The sequence below is a fragment of the Manacus vitellinus genome, unplaced genomic scaffold (genome assembly GCF_001715985.3).
Source record: "Manacus vitellinus isolate BGI_N305 unplaced genomic scaffold, ASM171598v3 scaffold_16_pilon, whole genome shotgun sequence".
Classification (NCBI taxonomy): domain Eukaryota; kingdom Metazoa; phylum Chordata; class Aves; order Passeriformes; family Pipridae; genus Manacus; species Manacus vitellinus.
The window spans coordinates 12,045,434-12,064,680 of record NW_021939189.1 but is presented as its reverse complement, the minus strand read 5'-3'; the positions used below and the strand labels follow the sequence as shown (position 1 = coordinate 12,064,680).

General features: G+C 39.5%; 1 protein-coding gene across 2 annotated transcripts; it reads left to right on the top strand.

Annotated features, from left to right (window-relative positions):
• The first annotated feature begins 517 nt into the window (after positions 1-517).
• Positions 518-17,667, top strand: GLDN (gliomedin). Of its 2 annotated transcripts, none has more exons than XM_029958749.1 (10): positions 518-617; positions 4,179-4,230; positions 6,425-6,442; positions 7,080-7,187; positions 8,898-9,044; positions 9,732-9,857; positions 12,618-12,677; positions 12,748-12,903; positions 13,633-13,783; positions 17,058-17,667. In XM_029958749.1, exons 1-10 carry the CDS (start codon positions 585-587, stop codon positions 17,515-17,517), a joined length of 1,311 nt encoding a protein of 436 aa, XP_029814609.1. In that variant the 5' UTR covers positions 518-584; the 3' UTR covers positions 17,518-17,667. The 2 variants fall into 2 exon arrangements, with proteins under 2 accessions (XP_029814609.1, XP_017925042.1); XM_018069553.2 differs by having other exon boundaries at positions 519-617; positions 12,618-12,695; positions 12,778-12,903.
• Positions 17,668-19,247: the final 1,580 nt, after the last annotated feature.

The following is a 19,247-nucleotide window of genomic DNA, read 5'->3' as shown; positions in this document are numbered from 1 at the left end:
TGTGTAACGGAGGGGCTTTTACCAGTGACTGTCACTGCTCGCACCACCACTTTGGGGGATGAAGTCAAGGAGAATCCTGATAGCTGGAAAAGGCCATGTGCAATGTAAAAGTCACGCCTGACCACGGGCTGTGACCGAGAGCGGCTTCCCGGTCCTGCCCGGCTTTGCGGGATGGATGCCAAGCCCTGGTGTGGGAGGGGACGGTGGCGGCCGGGCTTGGTGGCCCCGTGCCCCCTTCCCCTGCCCTGGGCCCCCTTCCGCAGCACCCCTGGGGATAAATGCTCTCCGGCGGCGTCCGCGCCGTGCCCGTGCGATGGAGGCGGCGGCGGGCTGGGCTCCCCTCCCTGGCTGGCGGCCGTGGGGCTGCTGTCGGCGTGAGGCGCGGCGGGCACGCCTTTGTTCCTGCTGGCTGCAGGTGGCGGGAGCTCGGGCGCGGCGCTGCGGAGCTGGAGGCGGTGGGGCGGGGGAACGGTTCGCGTGCGGGGGCTGCCGGCGAGCCCGGCCCCGCCGCCCCCGCCGCCCGCACCAAGCGGAGCCGCCGCGGGGAGCGCGGCCGGGGCACCGTGCGAGCCGAGAGCGACGAGATGCTGATGATGCTGACCTACTCCATGGTGCCGGTACGGCCCCGCCGGGATTGGGGTGCCACCGAGGGATGGGGGATTTGGGACAGTCGCTGGTCCCGGCTGTAGCCGGAGGATCCCGCCAGCCCCGCGGTTTGCCCTGCCGGGGCCGTCCCGCTCCGGCCGCGGTGGGGTTTACCTGGAGCCAACACACCCACCTGATGCTTGGAATCTCGCGCCAGAGGTTCCTACTGTTGTCTGTAAATGCTGAGACGACAGAGCTGATGGGCCACAGAGCTGAGGTTGCCGTTAAACTTTACAAGTCGAAGTTACACAGACAAATGGAGGGAACTTTTGGATTTCGTGTAACTTCAAAAACTTAGTTGCAATAAGTGAGTTTCTAAGTTACCACTTTCCAAGGTTTCAGGTTAAAACTAACACCACAAGCAGAACCCCTCTGTGTTTTCTGCTGTTCAACATCTCACTGCAAGGTACTGGACATCACTTTATCAGTGAAATTTCATTTGATTTGATTTTGATTTCTTTGAAATTGATAGTGCTCTTTCAGTAAGGGTTAAATTTAGGGTGGTATTTGATGGGTCAGGAGAACTGTATGTCCTTTCTCTCTGGCAAAACTGGCATAGTTTTTTGCACGTCAGTGAAAAGATTATCTTTTCTCAGTAGGAAACAGGTCACATAGCTGAAAAATTTTAAATAGATTGAAAAGCTTTTACGTTCTGAGTTAGAAGAAATGCAAGAAAAATATTGCTATTGAGAGAACCTTAATGGAAATTCTGTCCCAGTAAGGGCTGCAGGCATAGGTCCACAAAAAAAAGCAAGAGAGGTTAACTCAGGCTCTTACTCGTGTCATTAATATTACTGGTTTTAAAAATTATGTGCAGAAAATACCTCTTCAGTAATGTTTTGTTGGCGTGTTTTGTTAATAAATTATTGTAATCATCAGTTCATAGTGATAACTACTCCTTTAATATTAGAGCTTACGAGACTGTAGAGTAGAGAGTTTTGATAGTGACTTTTTTGGATTTTTAGTGGCACTTGGATGCCTGGAAAATTTGACAGTGGCCATTAAATGTGCTATTTCACTGTCATTAGGTACCACACACAGATTACATTAATTTTATTACCCTCTCCAAATAGAACCAAGCACGTGCTGTGTATTTTAACAGCATGTGACCAGAATATGCACTTGTGCCTTTAAATGTCCACTGTGACTACTGCTGTGTGCATGTGCTTCATTTAAATGTATCCTGCAGGGAGTTGTTGGGGGGTGGTGGTCATGCCTTTTTGTTCTTACAAAGCTCCCATCAAACATTTTTCTGGCTGCTGCTCAGAGGAGTGTGTGACTGTGTGCAGACTCACTTGCTCAAGGAGAAAAAAGGTGCCCTTAGAAAAATTTTCAAGCACCCCCTCCTCCCACTCCTGCATTTCTGTGTGTTGAATATAACTCCCACTAAGTTAATTTCAAGGCTTGACTACTTTTGTACTGTGAGACAAAGTTCCTCAGAGTTGGTGAGATGACCCCTGTTACACTGGTGGGTCTTGGAACAACGTTCCAGCCCCTGCTGAATGTGGGCCCCGAATGGAGGTTTTGCCTGAGCGGGTTCTGTCTTGTGGTGGAAGCACCAATTTCTGCAGGTGTCAGTGTCCCACTGCTCATGGAGATCTGCTGTGGCCACTGCTCAAGGATCTTTAAAATAACCTTAGGCATCAAGCCCCATATTTTAGCTTTGATAACATGAGTATATTTTTCGTTCTGGGCCTATTGTTTCTGTATTTGTGTTTACATATACTTATTTTGTAAGAAAATAGGAAACTGGCAAATCTGTTGGTGCAGAAAGACTGACACAAAGGTAACAGTCCAGTAGGTTTCAAAGTGTGATTTAAGACAGTGCAAGAAGTGGTGGCTTATGGGGGCTACCAATTATCTGAGTAGTTGTTGCATAGTTTAGTCTTCTTTCTTTTTAATTTTTTTCAGTTTCTTTGTGAGAAAACTTAATTTCTAGCATTTGAATAAGCTACTTTCATTTGTAGCTTTTCTTAGTGATGATGCTGGCTGATTGAACAGTCTACTCATCTGTCATTGCTAAGCTGGAGGTTCTGATATAGTCTATTTGCACTTCCTGAGTGCCATGTCCTTTTAATTGTCACCTGAGTTGCACTGAATGGTAAAAGTAGTGCTGCTGAGGTAATTGGAGGGCCCCAAAGCAAGTTGTGATCACTTCATCAACCTCAACAGAACTATTTTAATTAAAATGCAGTTAGAATTAGAGTACACATGGACAATGTATATTTTACAAATTAGAAGGTAGGAGACAAGTATTTTTGAGGAGTGTGAGGGGAAAGAGAACAAGCCTGATATTCAAAACCAGTTAGCACTTTTCAGCTAATTTAAATTGAATCTAAATTTCTAAATGTAAGAGCTTTTCCAGTCCAGTCTGGAATCCAGTACCTTCACAGTATGTGTCAGGCAGAACAGGAACCCATTCTCAAGTATGGTTTGGTTTTTCAGGAAAAGAATCCTTGCCATCAAAATAATTGTCCTTTCTTTGAGTCTGTTAGATTTGTCAGCTGAAACTAATGATGCGTTAATTTTAAAAATTATGATTGACAGTGGCAAATAACCTTTCTAGGATTAAACTTCAATCTGCCTTTCAGATTGCCTTGCACTTATTTGTTCTGTCCTTTGGGACTAGTGTATTCCATTATTTGTAAATAGAGTAATTGTACAAAGATGAATAAATGTGAAACTCTTGGTAAATGGTTCATAAATTATTATATATTGCACAACCCTGAAGTAATGACCTTTTTATTTCCTGGTTGTAAACATTAGACTTTCCCACAAAAGAGCTGAGGCACTGTCAGTGCACATGTTCACGATATCCTTATTTCTGCTGGTTGTTTTGATGAGTTGCAAAATATTTTAGAGTGTTGACTCTCAGCATGCAGGACATGTAAAGTGAATATTTGCCCAGCCAAGAGCCGTGTATTTTGTAATGATGACTTTTTAATTGATACATTTTATTCCACTCTAGATTAAGAACATCTTTATGAATGTGTCTTCCAGCTTGGTTTTATAAAGTCTGTCATGGTTGTGATGAATTATTTTGAGTGGATGAAGGTCCATTTCAAATTTGCAGATCTTGGTTATTCAAAGATAGGAAATCACTTATTTGGAACATAGGACACCTTTCTGCCTTAATGTGCCATGTTGAAAAAGTTTCCATCATTTGATGAAAATATAAAATAAAATTAATGCAATTTTTATTGGCTGATGTTGGCTTTTAATACATGTTTTAATACATGTTTTACAGTAATGTGTGAAATTTGATGACTAGATGATGTATGGAGTTGTCTGGCCAATATTTTATTCATATTTTCAGTAAGGATTAATATGAGGTGTATTGAACAGATGCCTATGAGAGAAACAGTCTGATGAGGTGGATGGTGTCACAGTGTTAAGGTAATTCTGAAAAGTTTATTCTTATTAACAAAGTGGCCAGTTGTATCTTTGTTTTTGAAATTGTTTCTGTAGGTAAAGTGAACCAGACACTTTTATGAAGTACATTGTTTTCAACTTTACTTTCTTTGCAATATTAGGTCCGAGTGATGGTGGATTTATGTAACAGCACAAAAGGGATATGCTTAACAGGTATGTTTATTGCCTTAAGCATTGCACCTCTGTGACCTTCAGGAACACAGAAATACAGTGTTTTCAAAGAACCTGAGGTCAATAACTGTGTCAAAGAACTATGCTATTTACTCTATCAGAATTTTAAAAAAAAGGTACTAGGTGACACTTTGGGACTTATCTGTACCCATTTAATACAAATGCTGGAATTTAAGGAGCTCTGCTGATGTTACTTGGAACTATTTCTTTTCCATGTAATTTTCATAAACAAATCTCTCAGACTTGGGTGTTTAAAATACTAATTGAGGTTTAATCATGGTATTTTTGTGCATGCCACACTTGAAACCTAACATGGGATGAACATAGATGGTATAGAAACCCACTCCTGTTGTTGCAACTGCAGTGGAGCAGTGGGACTTGGATGAACACCTTGTCTCAGCTGCATTGGACCCACGGCTACAGGATGTTTCACATCTTACCAGGGAGGAGTGGAGCAGCTCATGGTTGGGACAAGAAAAGGTGTGAGAAGTTTTGATGTGATTTGGTGAGGAGCTCAGGGAGCAGCCAATTTAAGAGCAACTGTCCAGCTTTGAAGTCTATCACAGAATCAGTCATGTTATTTTTGAAAAGTAGATTAGGAAGAAGTCAATTTTTTATGAGTTAAAGATGCTTCATTTGCTGTCTGATTTGAGTTTTCAAATGGCTATAAGGTCCATTTGACTCCACTGATTCAACACAAATGAGAACTACATAGTACACACAGATATCAAATACTACTTCTGAAGCTGTAGGTCAGTTCTGATTGTAACAGACCGAAACCCAAACAGTCTAAAAGTTTGCTTCTTTGGGCTTAGGACTTGTAAATTCACATTACTGAGTGCCTTCTGTACCTTCTTGTCTCTGAACACCATTAAATGCTTGGCTTTCTCTGCTATAGGCCCTAGTGTCATTTGCTGCTTTTCAAGCACCTTTCTTATCTATTTTTTGCTTATACAAAGAGCCTCAGTTTTGTGGATGAGGAAGTAAGTGAATGCACTAATAGGATGTAACACTGTAGTGTGGAAAAAATGGCCATTTGCTAGAGAAATGGTAACGATGTTAACTGATGTTACTGCTTGTACTGATTAAAAGGGATAATTGTTATAATGGTATTGTAAGATGGTTTTCACTTTACTTTGTAATTAATGCTGAAAATGGTCATCTTTAGGGAAATCTAATAATTACTGTTATTTTCTGTTGTAGAGAGTTTTGCTGAAGCAAGAGTACTTTGGCTGGATAACAATGTTCATAGAACTAATTTGGTTCTTTAATTGCAACTTCCACCTTTCTTTGTATTCTCCTAAAGATTTTTTTTTTAATGTGTACTGGGTATCATAGAAGATAAATCTTGTTACAGAAACATCAGAAACATTTTCTCTTTTAGTCTTGCTTTACTTTTGCCTGCTATGCTTGCTTCTCATTAGGGCCCTTTATCTGAGCTGTGTCAGAGACATTAAGACATTAAGGTTTCAGTGTTGTTGAATACCTGAAGTGAGTTCCAGTTCTAATGCACCAAGCAGTTTCTGTGGGAAGCTCAATCCAGGCTGGAGAACAATCACATGTGAAAAGCCTGATTGGGATTTAGATGTAGTTAATAGGAATGATACAATCTCCCCTCCCCAAACATTCCCTTCCCCCTGCCTTTTTTTAAAATTTAAATAGCCTGAGTGGCAATGAAATATCTGTAAAACACAGAGCAGTGTGGCATGTGGTGTATTTTTAACAAGATTTTTTAATTGTCCCATTCAGCAGTATTGCAAAGCTACTAATCTTCTGCTATAACAGGTTGTTGGAGAACACTTAAGTGAAGGAAATGTAATAACTGTTAAGTGCCTTGCATCCATGGCTTTGTGCAGGCACTGAAGCCCCTGACAGTGAGATTTCACTGTAGAGGTTTTTTGTCAAACCTTTATCAACTGAAATCTGAAAAAAGCAAAATGTGTATATGTAATTGTGTTGAAGGATTCTCTTTCACTGTCTGAGCTACTGCTAATGCTCAGATAGTTATTTATAATACAAAGCAGTTAAATAGCTAGATGTTAATTTTGAAATTTGAGGAGTTTTCATCCCCTTTTACTGTTCTGATCTAATGGTAATCAGTTCAATTTGGAATTACTTTGTTTTCTTGGTGGGTTAAATTCACCATTTCTTCCTTTTTTTTTTTTTCTTACTGCAGGCCCTCCAGGTCCCCCAGGTAAGATACTTGGATAATTTCAGTAACATTTTGAGGTAATAAAAACAGTTGCTGCTACAAAATGTTGAAATGTAGAAATGCATCTTTCACAAAATACTTTTCCTTTTCTATTTAGCATGAGGGAAGGTTGAACGCCTGCCTTTATAGTTTTTGTATATAGGTCAGCTCGTGCCCCTTCTGAGGCAGGGGAGGTTTTAGAAATTATAATTTTCTAGTGAAGGGAGTAGAATATTTAATCAAAACCAAATGGAATTAAGGGTGCTTAAGTAGCATTTAGCTGAAGAGAGGAGGCTATATATTAAAAAAACTCAGAATAAACAGATATTGTAATTTAACATCTCTTTAAAAATATTGATTACTGACTACACACTTCCCCCATGGCTTTTCCTCCTTTCTTATTTAATTCTCTCTCCCTGTTCTCACTCAAGTGTTGCTGTATGAATGTGTACTTGCTTTCTTTGTGTGCTGCTTTACCTGTGAGTCTGCTTAGAGTAGTTCTCTGTATCAGAAAAGTATGAGTTATGTTTTTCCAGGTTTCAAGTATATATATAAAAACATACTGCATGTAAATATAGTAGATTTAGGGATAAATTGCATTTAGCAGTGAAAATTCAGTTGTGCTCTTTGGTTTCATCAGGGCCTCCTGGACTTGATGGACTGCCTGGCTACAATGGATCAGATGGAGTCCCAGGCATACCAGGACAAAAGGGAGAACCAGGACTAAATGGAAAAAGAGGAAAAATAGGTATTTTTTAAATGGTTAATTTAAAAAAACAATCTTTTTTTTTTTACTGCTATATTCAGATGTTCTTTCTTGTAGACCTTTGTACAGGGAGAAGGGTTTCAAAGTTTACAAAGAAGGTGCATGTTACAGAATTCTGTAACATTCATTGTCTCATACTAAGCTTTGGCAGATTGTTCAGACTTACTCTACAGTGAGGACGATGATATATATATACACCATAGAATATTGCACACTAAAATTACTGAACTCACTTAATTGAATATCTGTATTCTGAACTCACTAGTAATTGTTGTTATTGTAAGATTATATCTACTCCCTCAACCTGCCAACATCACAGCCCTTGACTTCAGACTTTTTAAAAAGAAAGCCGGAGTTTGGGGGTGAAAGTTGTTATATATGTTACCACAGATTTGATTCCAGATTCACTGCTGTGAGGTCTTAAAGCAGTACTTGGTTTCTCCACTGATTTACCTGGGGCACACAAGCTGTGTGAAAGTGCTGATGGATAACTGGTGCCTCCAAGGCAGAGGGAGAAAGCAGCAGGAGGGGAAGGGACAGAAGAGCATCAGAATGGTGGAATTGAGAGAGCAGGGAGAAGAGGAAGGGTGTGTTGATGAGCAGACAGGCCGGTGTGCAGGCTGGTGTTTGTAGTGACCCATCTATTATTCGGGCTTTTCACATGGAGCTGTGTGGACTCGCTGGCAGGTATAAGTGGAACAATTGCCTACTGTACCTTGAGACAACATGTGTTCTGTCTCTTCAGTATCCTCAATGAATTTTTAAAATTGGAAATGAAAGCGAGAACCAGTCTTCAGAGAGCCACGTGGCAATTGTGCCAGGCACATTTTGGATTTCAACCACAAACTGCAGTTCTGCTTCTGATTACGCAAAATCAATTTCAGTAGTAAAACCATAGTAGAAAAACAAACATTTTCTTCTCAAGTATTAACGAATGTAATTTATTTGAAATCTATGCCCACAAGAACACTGACATTTCTATTTGTAAACTGTTATTTTTCTCTCTCCTAAAGTGAGAAAATAGTAACTGACACAAAAGTAGAGGGTGGAGGGTTTGGATGTGTCAGTTGTACAAACACATGTTTTTTCCTATTGCAGAACTAAATCACAAGGGACAAAGGAATATCTTGTTAAATATATGAATTTACTACATGATCAAGTGCAAAAAGTATGTGGGCTAATCATGCTTTTAGCAAGTGTAGAGTTATAACAGCCACGGAAAGCATTGCTAGGCAGCTGTATCTATGCTCTGTTGGGACAGTGGGAAAAGTTAAAAGTGCAATGTGTGTTGTAAAGTTTGTGCCTAATTACTTTGAAAAAAAACCCTAGATGAGCTATGACAATGCCTTTCTTCAATGTCTTACATATGTGAAATAAAGGTATGACCTCACATCTTTCCACAGTATTTCTACTTATCCAGAAATTCTCCTGCCAGTGTTAATGAGGCCCAGGCCTGTGTGATCCGTGTTCAAAACTCAGAGATCACAAGGTAGAGAATATATTATTTGCACCAGACAAATTGCACAGTTTCCCTTCATATTAGGTTACAACATTTCTTTGAAATCCAGACAAATTACAGCTACCCAACTAAATACAGGTGAAAAAAAATAATGGTTTACAGTAAAAATATGTATTAATTGGTGCTTAATGCTGGAGTAGAGTTCTTGGTACTAAAATGTTTTTTATTTCTAGGTCTGCCAGGACCAAAAGGTGATCAAGGACAGAAAGGAGAACCTGGAGAAATGGGTTTACCTGGCAAGGATGGTATGCCAGGAGTAAAAGGTGCAAGAGGAGCCAAGGGGGAAAAGGGGGATGCAAGCAATGATGTGATATTAGAAGGTATGAAGAAGTGCTCTTGGGAGTTCTCTTGCAACAGTGTGCTTGACAGAAAAAGATACCTTCCACTTCTGCAGTGTGAATGTGATGTGCAAGAGCAGGGCCAAACAGTGTAAATATGGTATACACACACAGTGAAGTTTGAGTACTGCTGTGCCCAGGAGATTGTTCTCTTTGTAATGCAAGTCTTCACAAAAACTTTTCTGCTTGGGCTTTAGGCTGAGGTGTTTGTGAACTCCACCCTTTCCAATACACTTCCAGACAGCTGACCTTCTCCTGCTCTTTCTTTCAGTGTGGTTTTATTTCTCTATTAGAAAATGAGGGTCAGATATCCACTCAGGAATACATGAAGCAGCCAAATATAAACTGTGTAAAATTATAGCAATGTAGCATCTGAAGTTGAGGTCTTAGAATACAGTGAGTAAAAGGCAGCAGTGCTTTACAGCTCTCTAATGTGCCTGTAATCCAGACAGATAAAATGCACTGATGACCTACACCTTGTGAAATTCTTTATGGTTCAGCTTCCAACAACCAGCATTCCAGTGTGTATTGCACCGTATTTCTGTACTCAGAAACCTCTTAAGAAAGAGAGAAGCTGTTTTAGAGATGTCTCCAAGTCTGCCACATGGTTCTCTGCAGGTTGCCTGTTGTCTGTGCAAGGCCTGTGACAGGACTCTGTTTTGTACACAGGTGCAAAAGGTGAGCCTGGACCACCAGGGCCCCCTGGACCACCTGGACCCCCCGGGCCTCCAGGTAAACGTAAAGGTAAAGCTAAAGCAGAGCTTCAGGAGAACACATGCAGCAGCACATGCACAGGTTAGTTCTCCCCAGTGTTCTTTTTTGTATTATGAACTAGTTCAAGATTAAAACATTGCTTCAAGTGTCACAAAACAGTAAACACAGGTTTAATTTTGCTTGGCATCAGTAAAACTGCAAACTGAAAGCTGAATATGCGTTTAGGTGTTTTACTGAAATATGGCTTGAATAAGGCAGCAAGTTACCACCTGTACAATATTAGTCTTTTCATTGTGCTATGCTAATGGTCAGGCAAAGTGTTTAAAAATACTGTTTTTCTGTTAGATGGGATACATATGGAAAGTATGAGAAATGCAGTCAAAATTTTTGGCTTTTAAGTGCTGACTCTTTAATTTTACATGTAAATACATCACCCTGATTCTGGATATTGAAGTATCTGAACAGAGCCCAGAGGGACTCCCTACAACAGAAAGCAGAGAGCTGGAGCAGAAATCTCATCCTATTTGAAGTTCAGAAAGGCATGAAGTACTATAGGAGATAATTGGGCCATTTGCTTATGTGGCCTCTTCTCAAGTGTTGAAGCAGCCTGAAGTGCTTTGCAGGATAAGCCTTCTGATGGATTTCTGATGGATTTGAAATCTCAGTGTGCAAATGGGAGTTACAGTCAAATACCTCTGCAAAGATGAGATCTTTCTCAGAGCTTTTATGTTTTATGACTTAGTAAGCCATGAGATCTTATTACCAAAATTCAAAGAATAATCCAGTTTTTATAATTAAATATTCATATCCTTTTCAAGGAAAGAGAATACACATACTGATTTACAACTGTAATTAACTTATTACATAAGAATACAAGACTGGTTTCTTCAAATTAAATTTTGAATTGGGTAAAACTTTTTTTTCTTCAAAAAAGAGAATAATTAGTTGAAAGCTCGGGTGTATTTTTTCTCAATGGTACTGTTAGTGAATTCTAAAAGAAACAAAACATCTCTACTCCAAACTGCCTTGCTCCATCCCTCCTCCAACAGACCAAATCAATAGTTTTAATGTCTTGTAAACTCCACTAACTCTCAACCAGAACATTTTATGATAGGAATCAGTAGGACATTTGTCTTGTTTTTTTGATGGAAAGAAAGTAATGAAAATTTCCCATAGGAGTCTCTGATTGAAAACTGTCTTTTTAATTTGAGTTGCTGTCTGATTGATGCAGCTGAAAGGCCCTCAGAGTACTGCAGCTATTCTCAAACACAAACAGTGCACTCAGCTTTGCTGCACTGACCTGCTCCCTGACTGCTCTGCAGCCTTAGATAAACTACTGTACAGGGAACTGCTCATCCAGTCAACTGCATCTATCAGACTCAGCCCAAGAAAATTAACTTGTACCTTGCAATTTATGATTTCTGCTGAGTGGGTTCCTTTTTTGAGATGTTCTGACAATATTTTGTGACCAGAAGCTGGAAAGGATCCAGAGAGATTGGTAGATTCCAGCTATAGGGCGCTGAGCTTACCATGGTTGGGTTGACTGTTTAGGCCTTTTTTGGAGATACACTGTGATCGCTTGCAAACTTTCAATGTCATTTCACCAAATGCCTTAGATAAAAGGACGGGAGAAATACATCTTGTTCTTGCTTCATGTTGGAGTAGTTTTCTTCCGCATGAGCAAAGAGAGGACACAACCTAAAGGAAAAAACAACAATTCAGTATAATCTGTCCTTTCTTTCCTCAATGTCATGGTGCCCTTTCAGCATTACTTTATTTCATATTTTTACTATCTTTCTCACTTAAATTTCAGCACAGATCTGTAAGTCCCAGAAACGTGTGGCAAAGAAACAAGAAGAATATGTGTCTAAAAAGAATTTGCAGCTTGTATATCAAGCAGTGTGCAATATGTAAGGAGATAAAAGTTAAGAATGGAATTAGAAAACAAGGCTACAATGAAATAAGGATATCTTCAGCAAAAAGCTGAGACCTGTTCTCTGTGGTTATTCCTGCTAAGCAAACTGAAAAGTGTAGCGTTGTTTCAAGGGCAGAAGACGTACCTGGTTTTGCAGAAAAAGGTCCATAAATAATTTAATTCAGACCTTGTTTTAATGGTAAACTCAAAGGGAAAATCCAACCAATGCTCCTCATGCTGTTGAGGGGTGGGCAAAAATGTTTTCAGGTCTTTGTTTCTAATGTGAAACATTTCTATGCCTGTAAGTATCATAATGCACCATTTCCCTCAGTCTTTCACACTGCTGCTTCTGTGGCATGGGTGGCTGAGCTGCAATCTTATGCATCTTTGTGCTCAGTGTATGTGTTAGTGCTTTATTGCTGTCTTGGGTTGGAGTGTGGCTATCTGGGAATGATGCTTTTGAGTTTAACAATCACTCATTCCAGGAAAATGTTTTTGGTATTACTGCGAAAACAGCCGTTTTCCAGCTACCTCAGTTGTGCAAAGTTATCTAAGGAAAAGAGGGCAACTGTCTTTCTAAGCAGCTTCTCAGGAATTCATAGCTAAGGAATTAAATCTGTTGATTTAATTAGTTACTCCTCAAAGTTCACTGTCAGCCTGACAACCTCAAGGAAACAAACCAACCCAAACATTTCATTTCCATGAGAGGAGTGAGAGCAAATCTTTCCTAATCTCATTTTTTGACCAGACCAACCTAAGCAGACTTTTTTCTCAGGTGAAACAAAATCCCAGTTGTCATCCCTTTATTTTAGTGGAGTCACTGATGTGCACATCTGTCATGAGCATGTCAAATAGAGAAATGTCTATTGTCTGTCATGTCAAATAGAGAAAAATGACATATTTTACCATTTCTCCCTCAACTCCAGGTGAGTGTGCTGTACCAAATGATGACACCCTGGCTGGAAAAGCTGAAGACAGAACCCCTGGTCCTTCAAAAAAACCTGGTAAGCTGCTGCAGAGCATGACTAAGTGCTACTTGCTGTTTTAGTGTCACAGATCATGGACATGTGCTTTTTTTTCTACTAGAATGCGTCATAACATCTGTGGGAAGTCCTGTTCACTTTGTCAGCGTTCAGCAAACATTTGGAACTTGGATGCGGGAGCCTGCAAATATAAGTGATGAAAGGATTTGGCTTACCATGCATTTCTTAGGTATTTTTAGTAGTAGTCATAAGCAAAAATCCATTGTTATACTGACACTGCTTCCTTAATCCCTTCAAACTAAAGTAATAAGTGTAATGGGGTTTTACCCATATCTTTTTCAGAGTATTTTCCATATTACCTGTATAAAACTTGTCTATAAATATGGTTGTAGGCATTTGTAGTGTCAGACATCTTGAGAGCCAACGTCAGATTTTAAAAATAGTTTGAAGTTTTCAGTTTATTTATTTTTTTTTAACAAATCCAAATAGAAATGCCTGTTGATCATGGTGTTTTATTCTTTTCTTTCAAGAGTTTCTCTTTTCTATGGCTTTACTTCCCTAAATTGTAGCTAGGAGTTTTGCTCTTTCATTTAGCCAGGCATGAAAATGAATCAGTTTCTGCATTAGCTACATTAAGAGCACGAAAATGCCCAGGACCTAAGTGGAAAAAGGAAATATTTCTGCATATATATCAACTGTGTTTGGAATGAAGACCCATTAAGTCTGTGGGAAACAGGCTCTTGCTCATCTCCTATAAATTTTTTTTTGTTTGTGTCTCTGGATTACTTCTTCACATTTCAGCAAGATGAATCATTATTGAAAACACACATACAATTGTTACCTGTCAGATTGATTGAGACTGACTTTTACTGAAGACTGAATTTTAGAATAGAGATTTCAAAATTAGATGAACCAGATGATAGTCCTTTATTTTTCTCATGTTTTCCCTTTTGTTTAGGAAACTCTATAAAAGAATATGAGAATTCCAATGCCTTGCTGAATGACAGCTACAGGATCATTAACATCACGGGATTCTTTTATGGATGTGGTCATGCAGTACAAAACAATCATCTGTACTATCAGAAGGGAGGAACCAATGTCATTCTGAAGTAAGTCAAGCATAGTTGTCTTAAAGCAAGTGATGGTGTGGAAGGAGGAGCAGTGGGTTAAAGTGACAGAGGTGAACCTCAGAAAAGCAGACAACTTTCCTTGTACTGTTTTGTGTTTCTTTTTGATCCTAACTAGAATAGGAAGAATGGTGGAATGGCTCAGAACTCTTTCCAGAATAGAAAAACTCATTCTTTACAATCTGTAACTACAGTGTGGGCCACCAGCCTTCCATTTGTGTGTGCAGATGCAGCAAAAGGAGGGAAACTGGGAGGGTAGCCCAGGTCCACTACTCTGCTGTGACAGTTCTTTGGGCATCAGAGCTGAACTGTGTCTAAGGGGTTCACCTCTGCAGTTACTATGTGGTAGGGCAACTGGGCCTCAAGATGACAACAGATTTTTCTCTTGGTTATCCTGGGGTCCAACAGGTTTCTATTGTACATTACATTGCTGTGGGTGTTCTTCAACTTGGATTCTTTCCTGTGTTCATAATTGCAAGAAAGAAATGAGAACTGACTAAGGAATTTGGATATCAGAAAAAGGCATTTGATTTAGAAAAATAACTTGTGCATCTACCTGCACCTGAGTAAGAACTGGTTCAGCTGCAGTCTGGGAGGCACAGGGGGTGGCTCTGCAGAGCTGCTCTCCGGGCTGCCGCGTGCTCTGCTTTCAGCTGGCCCAGGAGTGGATGCTGCTGGATGCTGGAGCAGAGGAATGCACTGAGGCACCAGCTGAGGACGTGGTGACCTGGTGAATTGTACATTCCACTGGGGAGGAGTGGCTCCAATGTTTGATTTCCTTGTAATAAGAAGTTCCTACAACTCTCCCGATGTGTGTCCCTGAACTGGAACTGGGAATTACGTCTCTGTTTCAGTTTCTCCTGAGGACAGAGACAGACAATACAAATCAAAACCAAAATCTCACCTTGTGGGAAGAGCCAAAGACAGACAGTCCAAGGGCAAGTGAAAGATTGCGTGTGCTTTCAAGTTCTTACACGACCCTGATGTTTAAGCCAAGAACATTTACTATACTTTGATGTCTTTTCCCAAGCAGGTGTGAGTGCTGCCTTTCTATATTCATGTGGATGCCAAGGAATGTGAGCAAGCTCTGTGGATTCTATAATATTTATTCTGCAAAGACAAGCTCACTTTCTGGCAACCTCCTTTAAATACCTTTAGGCTTTTTTTCTGTAAAAGATCATCACAGCCCAAGCAATACATAGTGATAGGGTAGAGATTCCTCAGCTTTGCTTGGGTACCATTAATTGAGAAATGCTTTCATGTACAGAAGAACACGAACTATTTGTGGAATTTTTAAAACCTCTCTAAGGAGCTGTTGAGAAATGGCCTTTCTGTTCAGTTATTCACTCTGAGATTATTTGTCTTCAGCACAGATTGAATGAGGCACTATGAATTCTATGACAGTGAATTTTATGACAGTGAACTCCTTGAATTTGGGCTACGTAAAAGCTTTCTTTGTATTGATTTAATGGAAGGAATGGGTGAGGATTGGGTTGGCTCATCTTGCAAATGTTGAAAAAAAATATTTAAAAGGAGTTTCTTGTCATATTTAGAAGCTGGCAAAACTAGGTTTGTCTGACCTTTGGCAGATTTTCTCATGATGGTCAGATCCCTGACATTGTTTCATAACATGCTTTCTCACCTCTGGTATTTTTGGTTGACTTCACTGCTATTAGTGATCAGAAAAGTGTTTGCAGCTTGAGTTCTCTGCAGTTGATGAAAGTGTTACACTGTATGTTGTCATTGACCCCAAGGTGTCAGATGATTAAAGAATTTTGCAGACTGTCCTTGACTGGGGAGCCCAAGAGAATCCCAGGAATGAAACTTCACAGGAATGAAACTTCACTTTTCTGCTCCTTTCAGGATTTTCACATATAACAGGAAAAGACAGTTGTGTGTTGCAGATCTTGCACTTTTCTAATGAATCTTGAGGTGGTTTTTTCCTTGTTGGCTCTTTATAGAAAAAAATCCTGAAGAAAAACTGCATTTCTGAGTGACTATTCCAGTCAAGGGCTGTCCTTCTAGTCCTTGCATGAGGTTATTTACAAACATGAAGCAACTAACAAGATTAACTGGGTTGACACACATTTCTCAAATCTTCTCCAGCCTTGAAGAGTTCTTTTATTGCACATAAATGCTTCTGGAATATGGAGTTGCTGCAGATGTGAGTTTTCCAAAGCTGAGGGAAAGTATCTAAGTTGGTCATTCTTTATTTTTCTTATGATGATGTTTCCAGTATATGCTATCAATGCCCTTTAGACTGAAAAATTATCCTTCCAGTATTCTTCCTTCTATTATAAGTTCCTGGATCTGAAATGTTCCTGCAATTAAGCCTGTCTTTTCAGAAAACTTGTAAGTGTAGCAGATTCCTGTATTGAATAACGTTTTTTCTTCCTCTATTGGAAGAATGGAGCTATACAGTTAGATGGAAGTCAGACATGAAATGTGCTTCTTTATAGAGGGCACTATTTAAACAGATTAAACGTTCTCCCCCTGCCTTTGCTAAAGCATGGTGTTATTTGGTGGTTAAATGCTAACTGCAGATGTGTCTCAATAGAAGCTGATTAGCCTCTAGTAGAGGAACACAATTTAGTTGCTCACTGCTGCTGCCCTCAGATTATCATCATCCTAAGGAATTTCAAGGAATGAAAACAACTTTATAGAGATGAAGCATTCAGGCTGTCCTGTTGAGGCCAGCATGAGGTCAGAATTTTGGCTCTGCAAAAGTAGAATTTTTATTCCTTTGATGTCTATTTGACCAAATCACTGTGTTATCTGAACTGTTTTCAGAAGAAGAACTCTAAGACCAGGTGAACCTGCCCAGAATTTAAGCTGCTTTCATCACTCACATTTTCTCCCCTTAGTTCTAGTCAAAAGCAAACTTAAATACAGATTCCATTTCACAAGTCTGGGCCTTCACTTGGTGTCCAATTCTTTTTCATATCCGTTCCTTTTAGTTGCTTCTTTCATCCAAGTGATAATACAGCTCACAGACTAAATAAAGTGAAACCTACCAAAGCAAGTCCATGCTCTTATGCACCTCTCAGATTGGTTATAACTTTGGAATTTTCTCCTAGTGTTTTGGAAGGTTCTTTGAGAACTTGATCTTAAAAGACATCAGAATGGTCCTTGAACTCAAGTGCTTTCAACAACGCTTCTATCAGTAGTAACGCACTTGGAATTGCTTCAGCCAACCCGTGTGCATGGCAATGAACTTTAACCCAGTGCACTGAGTCCTCACTGTATCTCATTGCAGATTTGGGCTCGACAGAGCATCGCTGGGCACTCTGCTCATTGAGAATGCCCTACACCACGGGCGCAACTACCTCTTCTCGAACTCCAAGACGTATTTCAACATAGCAGTGGATGAGAAGGGGCTCTGGATTATCTATGCCTCGAGCACTGATGAAAACATAATGGTAGCACATATTGATGAAGAAACGTTTTCAGTCATTCAGCACATCAACACCACGTATCCAAAGTCCAAGGCTGGTAATGCATTCATAGCATGTGGCATTATTTATGTTACTGACACTAAGGACATGACAGTAAGTTTTGCTTTTGATTTACTGCAAGGGAAGCAGGTTGATGCAAGGTTTGAATTACGGTCTTCACAGTCTGTTCTTGCTATGCTTTCGTACAGCCTACGAGACAAGAATTTGTACACGTGGGAGAACGGGAGCTTAATGGTGTACCCTGTACATTTTGGGAGATGAAAATATTTTAACATGCCATGTATGGGAGCCATGCTTGTCTAAATAATCTATTTAAAGCTCTGTGACATACACATGTGGGTCTCTTCACTTGGCATCATTTTCTGTTTACTGATGGTGGTTTGTGAGTGTGTCTAAAAGTGAGATCAGGTGCCTTTGTATAAAACACACTTCAGTTACACAGGCCATCCTCATCTTTTTAAAAAATAGCTGTTCACTATTGCAGCTGGCAAAGAGTTAGCACAGACTTGCTTTTGTTTCTCCCTGTTATTCAGCTGATAATTGTATCTAATGTACATCGATTATTCCATGGTCATGTGCTCAGCAGAGACTATTTATAACTTTCAGTTGTGATCATCTTCTCTGCAATCATTTTCTAGTCAGTGATTATGGTCTAGTATAAATATCTAAATAATGAACTTTTGTGTACAAATACCTTTGTCACTTTCATTTAATTTCCATGGATTCTCAGTGAAGATTTTTTTCTGAACAGAGGCTTACAGCTGTTAAAAATGAGGGGGATGGAAAGAGTTATTTAAATAGAAAAAAAGCTGAAAAGCTTCCCCTTTGATGAGCTCAATCAACTGTTAATAATCAAAAGCAAAATCCAGCCAAAGTACAAGGAAAATAGGAATAATGACATGAAGTACTGAATATACATTTTGTTTCATTAATGAAGAATTGGCAGAAAAGTACCAAGGTTTAAAATTGAAGAGAAGGTGTAACATTTATGATTAAATTTTCATTTTTAACAGTGTTTGCATTTTGAATGTTGCTGCAGCCTCTTCCTTGCCCCTCACTGTCATGTAAACTATACCATTATAACTTGTTTATAATTGTATTTAATTATAGTAAGGTATATTTCTAAAATAAAATGTCCCCATATTCATCCATACAAATGAAATCATAAAATGAAGGGTATATGTTTTTGCTGCTATTCTTAGAAAAATAAAGTAGCTTAAGCAGGAATACATGTATTCATCATACTGCTTAATGGCTTAATTTGTTGTTAATCTTAAGTCAGAGACTACATATTCACACTGAAATTTTTGAGAGCTAGAGCTGAGAAATAATAGGAACTTTTTAATTTTGTTCTGGTATTTCAGGTTTCTAAATTCAACATTGGGACATAAATCTCTACTGTTGTTTTGTGTATCTATATTCAAAATCGTGCTCTTGGGAAAACCCCTACTTGAATTTCTAAGCTGTCTGTGCATATTGCTGAAGTTCATGGAGCTCATCCAAATATTTAGAAGCAAAGTGTCATTTAAATCCTGAACTGCACTGAAGTGTTTAATACCTGTGTGACATCCAGGCACTGTCAAAGGGATTAATGAATTTGGGAATGTCTGTGCCTGCAGAACCTTGTCTAGCTGAAAAAATTCCTCTGTTGTAGCTAAACTTCAGTGTGTGATACGGTGATGGTTGGGTCTCTTCTCAGCATACCTGCTGTTTTCACTAAGGCCTTGCAGACAAAGAAGAGAGAGATGCAGACAAAACAAAAAATCATAATTAATACTTTAAACTAGTATATGCACAAAAACTCATAGATTAACAGTTCTGTTTATACCTGTATAAAGAATGTGACACTTCACACTCCAGAGCTACAGTTCTATGGGCTGCTTTTGACTTCTGTGGGGTGTGGGTTTTTTTGGTAGTTTTTTCATGTTTATGTTTGTTCGTGGTGTTGTTTTAAAAACTGAGTTGTGGTACTAATAAAGTAAGCTTTTTTG